At 39.2% G+C, this 9,137-nt stretch overlaps 1 protein-coding gene across 5 annotated transcripts in view; it reads right to left on the reverse strand.

Annotated features, from left to right (window-relative positions):
• LOC6605389 (protein TANC2) overlaps positions 1-8,864 on the reverse strand; it is a 47,714-nt gene extending 38,850 nt beyond the window's left edge. For 3 of the 5 annotated variants that reach the window (XM_032719145.1, XM_032719141.1, XM_032719146.1), the window contains exons 1-2: positions 8,642-8,864; positions 7,605-8,132 (exon numbers count right to left, since the gene is read on the reverse strand). In XM_032719145.1, coding sequence (XP_032575036.1) covers positions 7,605-7,920 — 316 coding nt within the window. In that variant the 5' untranslated portion in view covers positions 7,921-8,132; positions 8,642-8,864. Of the gene's footprint in view, positions 1-7,604; positions 8,133-8,602 lie in introns of all 5 variants that reach the window. The other 2 variants (XM_032719144.1, XM_032719143.1) reach the window with 2 other exon arrangements.
• Between the last annotated feature and the right edge of the window lie 273 nt (positions 8,865-9,137).

Genomic DNA, 9,137 nt, shown 5'->3' on the forward strand with positions numbered 1-9,137 from the left:
ATGGCTGTTGCTGCTGTTGTTGTTGATGTTGGTCTTAGCCCGGTTGGATCAGCAAGTCTTCCGCTTTGTAATTAATCAATTTCAGCCCCAATGCAATGCATACAAAATAAATCGCGCGCATTGTGTGAGAAATCAGCAGCCATGCCGCTTGGTTTTATAATAAAAATGTTCGAAATTTACGAGACAAAGGCGAAACATTGACGGCGGCAACATGTATCTGAATCTGAATCCGACCACTTCCACTTCCACTCCGCATCGCATCTTATGGCATCGAATTGAGGGGCAAACAACAGCTCTACAGCTCAACATCCCAAGAGACCCAACATCCAACATCCGCAGTGCAGGAAAATTTTGCATTATATGGCTGCCGAAGTTCCTGGGCATGTGTATTGTACTTATGGACTTTCGTAAAATGTTTGCCAACATTATGAAAGTAGTGGGAAAGCGAAAAGTGCTGCCAGTGAAGCTGCTGCTGCTGGGAAATGCAAAATACGATGGGAAAATTGCGGAAAATAAGACAGAGCTAAAATAATATTAAAGTTCATAACATCCATAGCTAGTTATATTTAAATAAGTCATATAAAACATGCTCACATTTTTGTTAAGGGAGGTAAAGGTAATAGAGAAGTATCATTATTCAATGTATCTTCTAGATACCAGTATTCAAAACTTGAACTGAAATTATGGGTTAACATATGAGAGGGCTATTTTCTAGAACGTCAAATGCGAATGATTAATTAATGATTTAACAAGATTAGTTTCATCCAAATCAAAACGAGCATATCTAGATCTGTAAATATAGAGTTATATTCCCGCGATGTGGAGAATTCTGCGTAAGAGCCTATGTTATCTTGAATTTCCCAAGGTTTTCCACTGTGCCTGGCTGTTTGGGCCAACAGTTTTCCTACTTAGCCATGGCCTATAATTTATGTTCGGCTGCGTATAACCGCCAGGCAGAGCAGCGAGTTGGCCAGCGAGCGCATTTGGTAGTCGTGCCGTTTTGGGCCTGGAAATTTGACTGCGACTATACTTCCTTTTGGCCCGGTCGTATCGCCCATTGAGCATCGCAACGCATAAATCAAACTTTGGTCGCGGCAGCGAGGTTTTCCTCGACAGAAATGTTTGGAGCTCACTTCGGCTGTATCAAGTTGCCAGCTTCTTGGAAGTCGAATGGTCCACACTTTGTTTGGGCCAGTCAGTCAGTATCCCGACAAATTTACCGCCTTTTAATGCAGCAAACTTTTCTCTTGTGGCGTTGACATTGTAGCGGTAAATGTTGATAAATTAATTCGCTGCAATGTTGCAACTTTTGCAGGTTCCTGCGGTGAGTCAGCCAACCTCGAAAAGGGTTCGACAACGGGGCATCCCGAAAATGTCAAAATACCGACAGGGGTTTCTTTTTGAAACAAGGTTTTTGTAAAGCTAAAAATGTAAGAAACTTTCGGTTCACAAGAGTCCACTCTCTTCCCAGAAATCTTTACATCCATCAAAATCAAAATTAAACTGCCGTAATCCGCTTTTGAGGTTTGAGGTGTCAGATCATTTTCACTGATTGCCAAAATGTTTATAATGAGCTAAGATCTGAGATTACAGATTCACCGAGTTCACAAAACTTTTCTTGTTCCGCCCTTTTGTTATTGTTATTGTAATCTTCTAATTAAATGAAATGTTTAGTCATTAGGCCGTAATTTCACTTTGGCGAGGTGAAAGTCATAAGAAGAAGAGGACAGTCGGCGGAAAGGCAGAAAGTAAAAGACACTAAATCATCTGAGCGGCAATTAAAGAGAGTGAGAAAAAACACTTAATAAATTACCGCAATGCGACACGCCCACTTTGTAAAAACCAAGCATAAGTTTATCTTGTTGTTTTCGACAACAGGAAACAATAAGTGAATGAATGACAACACTCACAATCCCATACTCATTTGGCAAAAATTAGTCAGCCAGGGTTGTCAACTCGAAATAAGCCCAAAAAACAATCAACGATATTATGACAGCAACAGGCTTAAGTGTAAATGAGAAAAAAATGTTAAACTTTTATACAATGCACTTTACATTTTGGATTTTTTTGTATTTTATTATAAAAAATATGGAAAGATGATATAAATATATGATATGATAGATATGGAAAACTAAGAACTTGATGTAGATCTTATAAATTTAAGGAATTAACCAAGTGGTATTAGTATAAAGTACCTATTCCAATAGTATTAGCTTTAGATTCTCATTGAAATGGAATTTGGCACGCGAAACATGAGAGCCTTTTGAGATAAGATATAGCAGTGATGTAGTATATAGTAAGTATACCACATGTGCAACCCTTACGTGGTGTGGTTCGCACCTTGTCCGCTGGATGGCGCACCTGTTGCCATATCGATAAGGTTATTTAGTTGTGGTTTCTTTCGGTTTTTTTTTTCTGCGGGCGCCAAAAGTCGGTCGTACATTTGAAATATTTACAAATAATTAAAATCGGTAATTGGCTTTGCCTGTTGTTGTCGTTGCCTCGCTAAGCTCTAAACAAACAATTTTCGCCGCTATCTGAACGCAAAAAGTTTGCTTGGCAAATTGTCGCGGCGCTCGAAATAAAACAACCCGAAATAAATAGTTGAAGTTGAAGTAGAGCTGCTTTGGAAATATAGATGATGGCTTGGGTTTGCAGTGCAAATATTATAGGTAAATTTGCATTTGTAAACAAAAGTCAACAAATGTTAGTTAAGCGCTTTTTTGCACGTCGCTTTATATGTATGGTGGTTTTCTATTCAGACGATCTATCCATCCGCATGTTGATCTTAGCTTCGTAGAAAACGTGACTTTTGTGGCAAGAGTTTTAAAATGGGCCAGATATGGGCCAAACTAAATGGAGATCGCAAGGTCTGATAGGGCTATGTGTTAGATGCAAAAATCAGATAGACTTTATTAGGCCGAAGTTGAGGCCAAATTACATGAAACTCCTCAATGAGTTGGAATTATTATCCATAAATCAACACTATTCCGCTCGAACACATTGTCCCCATATGCTTAATCCATTCAAGGTTCTTTCCCATCGCCAATTAAATTTCATGAATGTAATTGCGAATCCATTGAACAGATCGCCACGAGATACACAATTTTGTATCTCCTCGCTACTTCTTTTTTGCCACTCCATTTGAATTCGGCGGCCATGTCCTCGGCTACTTGTTCACGTCTCTTTTCGAAACATCAGAAAAAGATACCGCCAGTCCCGAAGACATCGGCAAACTACTCACGCCTACAACTTCTCATAGTGCACGAGTACAGTGAAAATCAACTAAGAGGGAAGCTAAAATTAAGCTTCAAACAATGTCATTTAATTTATATAATATATTTTAAACATATCTTAACTCATTTTAGTTAGTGTAGATATTTTTTGGTACTTCCAAGTATATTTTTATTTTCTTATGTATCATTATTAAACAATATTCACTGTACCCACTACAGATGCGATGTGAATAGTTTTTAACTGCCGCGTTTTTTATCTCAATGTTTTGGTCGCCTCACTACAACAAAATGTTACGCAGCTAAAGGCAGTGGCAGTTGTTTTTGTTGTTCCTTGAATTTTGCAATCAACAAAATAAAAAATAAAAAAAATAACAGCCAAACCGCCACCGCAGTTAAATGGGCAAATAATTAATTGGTTTTGTGTTTTTTGTGAATGATTTCTTCAACATTTAAGATAAAAGTTTCAGAGACTTAACCTTAGATCCGAATAAAGTTTTTGTTTGGTTTGCAATTTTATGCGAAAAGCGGCTTAAGACTAGTGATTTTTTTATGAATTTGCTAATTTTGTGTTTATGGGTGTGAATTCGATTGATATGTGCGGTTTAGTATCTGCAGAAGTGGCTTCCTTGCGAAGCTACAGATGGAAATGAAAGATGTGGCCGCAATTATTGATTGCATCAATTAAGAGCGGCAAAACGGTTTCTTGTGCCCAATTGCGGTATCCAACAATTCGTTTAAAATTTTAATGCATTATATACGTTTGTTAATGGGGGAAAGAGTGCCCAAGTACTTAATCAACAACTGAGGAGGGAATGAGTTGTGCAAGCTGTGCACTTGCAACAGCAGCAACATCTGCAACATGGGCAACACCGGCAGCAGCAACATTTGCTGCATTTGCTGCTGGCGGTGCAGGCAACTTGTCAGGTTGCAGAAACTTCTGCAACACGTTTTGCCTGCCGGGCCAAGTTGATTTCAAAATAATGAGTTAATAAACTGCTGGAAGAAAGAGCGAAAGAGCGATGGCGAAACACTCAGAAGGGGAAAGATGATATGCGCCAGCAAAGTGTCAAATAACTCAAAATGTCACAGCAAATGCAAAAGCAAATGGAAACTCATTTTTTCACCAACTGCGGACATGTTTATGCTGTTAGGGAGCAGCCAAGTTGGCTCACTTGGTGAGTAATAAACTCCTTCTTTTTTTAAACTTATCAATTACAAAATGATGTGAGATGCTTAAGACAAACGGAACCATTAATGTGTGAAAAGATATATGAAGGCATACTTATCGGTATATGTATCTGAAAAAGCATCGTGCAGAAAGCTAATGTTTTATAACATTTGACACATATTGTTTAAAAAATGTAAAAAAAGAAGTAGGAGTTCTTCTAGCAGCCAATTTGAAAAGAAAACAACTATTTAGCACATTTTGTAAATTACGACAGCGGAATGGCATTTCTATGGGAACTAAGTTAGCCACTTTTTGTTGGCCTCCTGCTCATTATTCATGCCCACCGGCCCTGCCATTTGGCCACACATACCCATTGCAATCTTGGCCATCTTGGTCGACACCTTAGGCGCTTATTTGGCAGGGCAACCCGCAGTGCGGCTGCTGTTGCCGCCCCGTCAGCCCCTTTCGTCCCCTTTCGACCCCTTCAACCCCTTCAGCCCATGTGTTTTTTGACCCCCAGGGTTTTGCATTTCCAACTAATCCGCCGGCAGCTCGCGACTCGTCTATAAATCTCACTCGGAGTGCAGCTAATGAGGCCCAAGGGTGTGTTTTGGCAGCAAATTAACTCATTGCCACTCACAGCTCGCAGTTCCTCATCTTCCTCGCCGATCTCCCTTTCTAATTTGGATGGAGTGCACATGGAGAAACCAAGTAACTTAGCTTGCAACTTAATTTCTTAAGATCAAATATTAAATATCTAATTGTAAACAAGAAAATCAACATATTGCAAGTTTTATTAGCTGATTTGAGCAATATTAATCAAAAACAAATTGATAGTAAAAGGCGGAATCAAATCAATCGAACTATTGGCGCAGTGTACATCTGACATTGAATACGATCGTCTGCGAATGCAAATGTCCAGCTGGTGGATCTAAAAATATGCAAGATATTTGTTCCTCAGCGCAGACATCGCCTTAATTAGACTCGTTATGACTGACTGGTCGGTCCGTTTTGCAATTTGCAATTAAAAACTAGGCAGCTGAATGCTTCCACGGATCGTGTGGCGGTGTAAAATGGAATTGGAGGCGATTGGCGGAGTCTGGTGCACCACACGCGTCGAGATTCGGATTCGGATTCAATGGGGCTAACATTGAAGGCTGTTTACCACATCGAATGGAATTGAATGAGTTATTGGTTAGTGCTGTGCTGTATGAGGAGTTAGTTAACTGGTTCTAGGGGCTTTATAAATCATTTTATCGGCTCTTAAGTGTGCAAAGCCGGGCTTATCTGAGTTGAGATTTTAAATGCTCATCGGTTGTCAGTGTTAGGAGTTGTAGAATTGCTTCATTTTAGAAATTTCTTTGAAACTTTTTGGATTTACGTGTGTTCAAATGAAGCGCAATTATAGGTTTGCAAATCCTGTTCCCATCCTTAGAACTTTGAAACCCGCCAACGGCTGTCAAATTGAAGAACACTTCCATTCAATTTCTATGACTCAAATGTTATCCTGACCGCTAAACCTCTGCGAAATCCACTCCAACAAGAGAACTCTAATTCTAATTCAATCGAAAGGCTTGAGCTCCTCAGCTCAGCTCAACTTTAACCTTCAACTTGAAGTCTCTGGCTGTGAACAAAGCCGATGGAGAAGAAAGGGAGCTAAGCCAGCAAACACTTGATACACTTCATGGCCCAGGCCAAACAACAAACAAAAAAACACACAATGTTCCCTATGTCTTCGGTTGGATCGCTTCTGTGGTTGTTGCTCTTGTTGTCTGCTTGTTAACAAATTTCGAAGTAAAATATATCTGGGAATTCTTGCAAGCGCACAGCAGCAATAAACCCACTACACGGAGAAAAAAAGTTGAAAACATTGTGAATTAGAGAACAAGACTGCTTATCAAAAGATATATTATCTCGTCTAGGTAAAGCATCGTCTAAGAGGTTTTATATTTATACAAATTTATATTTTTACAAATTCATCATTTTTCTCAGTGTTTTGGCAACAGACAAACAAAGCGTATGTGCCGACATCCCCAAAAACCTCTGCCCCACAATCTCCTTTTCCACATGTGTATGTATGTGTATTTGCGCATGCGCAGAAAACGCGAAGAAGCTTTTTGGGATTGCGCAAGCGCAACATAAGAAGCAGAACAAGGAAGTTGAGGTTAAGCATTTCGAACTAGGGATACCCTGTAATGTTTTACCTTACGAGAGAATTATGAGAAAGAAGTTACAATCTAAGTAATTCAGCACGTTACCCATGCAAATATGTAGATCTTTTGGCAGTAGCCGCACTTAAATACATTTGGTGAAAATTTTAAATAGAGATTAATTTAATAAATTTAACATTCCGGCTCTTTTTAATATAAATATTTTCAAAATTTTTCAAAATCAAATATGCAAATATTTCAGAGCTCCGCGAATACCCCGTAAGCCCAAAAAGAGGAAGACAGACTGGTAGACAGAGGAATTTTTATGGCATTTCTCATGGTTCAAGCTCACACTTACACTTCCTCCCCCAAAGCACACACAGATACAAAGCCGCCGAGTCGTGTGTGATGATCATCACAAAAGATTTCCATTGTCTCCCCAGGCGATTTTGTGGTCGAAGGAGCGACGAACGGGTGGGGAAGGGGCGTCTGCATTTTCCACTGCAATCGGCGGCGCGACATGTAAATTAGTGCAAAGTATTTGCATTTTAATGCAAAAACAACAACAATGCCGCAAACGGGAACCAAACAACCAACCAACTCAATTCGAACAGAAAATTGCAATTAATGCAATTTGCATTGTAAATTGTTGCTAAAAACAAGAAGAGAAGCCCTTTAAAAAAGGTTCGCGACACAAGAGCGACAATACGGAAAAAGGTAAATGCGATCTGTGAAATTGCAGTCATTCCAATGAAAGAGATGCGATGGTCATAAGATAAACCTCAAGTGATCAAAGAGGCCGCCTTAATCGAGATCGTACGAATAAGTTTTTAAGTGCAATGGGCCGAGTCTTACTAATGGGCTTAAATTTATGTGAAATTACTTGGGTATTGAGTTAAATTTTATAAAGCGGAATCTTAATATTATCCTCCACATATTTGGCTATAAAAATGGCAAAACTTTTGTTGTCGTTGCCTAACTAGTTAGGACTGCCCAAATATTCGAAACATTCAGTCAACGGCACTTTTAAGTGCTACAATTAAAATTTACCTAAAAAACTGCAGCTATTCCCATTGCCAGATCGACGACCGGTTGTTTTATTGCAGCTCCAATTATTTTCAAAATTTCCTTTATCCTTAGCGCTGTTTGTGCCACCAAGCTGATTGTTGTTGTTGTTGTTAATATTGGTGGTGCCTCCGATTATGAAGCTTGTGGTCTGGTTGTTGTTGTTGTTGCTCGGATTGTTGTTGGTGCGATTGCCACTCGAAGAGCGGTTGGTTAGTGGGAACATGGCATGTATCTTTTGTGGTTCGCAGGCTGCCTCATGTATGTATCTGTATCTGTATCGGCACTGGTATACACACATATACACATGTATCTGGATCGGTATCTGTATCCGTATCTGGATGGATGCAGTTCCAGCTGCGAATCCTTTCAAGTCGATTTTGTCCAGCTTCTCCAGCCGAATTTCTCGTTCGATTTGCCCTTCTTTTGCACTTTTTGGTGGCACGTACTTTTGTGGATTTTTCCTTTACACCTTTTCGTTAAATTCGTTTTCGAAATACATCTAAAGAGCGCCTTACAAAACGAGAAAAACCACACTTATTTAAATTTATAATTTTTATTTTTCTTCACTCTTTACGACCAATAAGTTTGTGTAGGTTTTTGTTTCGTTTTCTGCGTTTTGTGCAAAGAGAATTACTTGTTTACTAATTGGATTTGTCACATTTACACCTGTTGAATAATATTTTAAGCTTTTAAAGCAAAACATTAAATTGTTAGATCAATCTTCAGTTTTAAGAGCCTAGATTTTCAGCGTGGTATTTAAATTTTTAAGCTTTATAATCTCAAATCAAAACGTTTTCATAAATTTGCGAAACTAAAGTAAACACCAATGTATAGATAGTTTGTCATTCTTTATCTAATCTCTTTCTGTCTTAATCGTGAGTCAACTGGGACTCTTGGAATTTCGGCATGTAAACATTAAAAAACTTTGCACATTTTGCAGACGAAACAAAATTCCTAGACAATGACACACACACACACACATTTATATAGTCGTATTTATATACAGGTAAATATATTACTCTAATCCGCACTGTGGTCACATTACGCATACGTCACATGAAAACTGAAAATATTGGCAATTTTCGCACACTTTTCAAGGAACTTGGCACGTTTGCGATTTAAAACCGTATCCAGAGTGGCGAACAAGAAAATGCCGGCTAAAAGATCGTGTATCGCGATGATATTTGCCGATCGGAGAATGCGTTTTCCGATTCGCGTGCGGTACGCTTGCGCGAGCTTTGAAGTTCGTTTCGAAACTGAGCGCAAAAGCCAGAGAAGTGCCGGAGAGCCCGAGGTCTCCAAGTTTGAGAGCGCAACTCTCCAAAACACAAATTTGAGCCAGCTACTCAAAGTCTACACACATACCGGTTTTCCGTTTCCAGCAGCGCCGTCTCTCTATCTCTATCTCTTTCTCTCGCCGCTTATCAGTTCCACTATCACTATCACTCTTTTTTCAATTTGCGCCAAGGAAATTCATTCACGCTTCGCTGTCCGTTGGATTTGTATTTGTTTTTC

This window comes from Drosophila sechellia, chromosome 3L, assembly GCF_004382195.2.
Source record: "Drosophila sechellia strain sech25 chromosome 3L, ASM438219v1, whole genome shotgun sequence".
Lineage (NCBI taxonomy): Eukaryota > Metazoa > Arthropoda > Insecta > Diptera > Drosophilidae > Drosophila > Drosophila sechellia.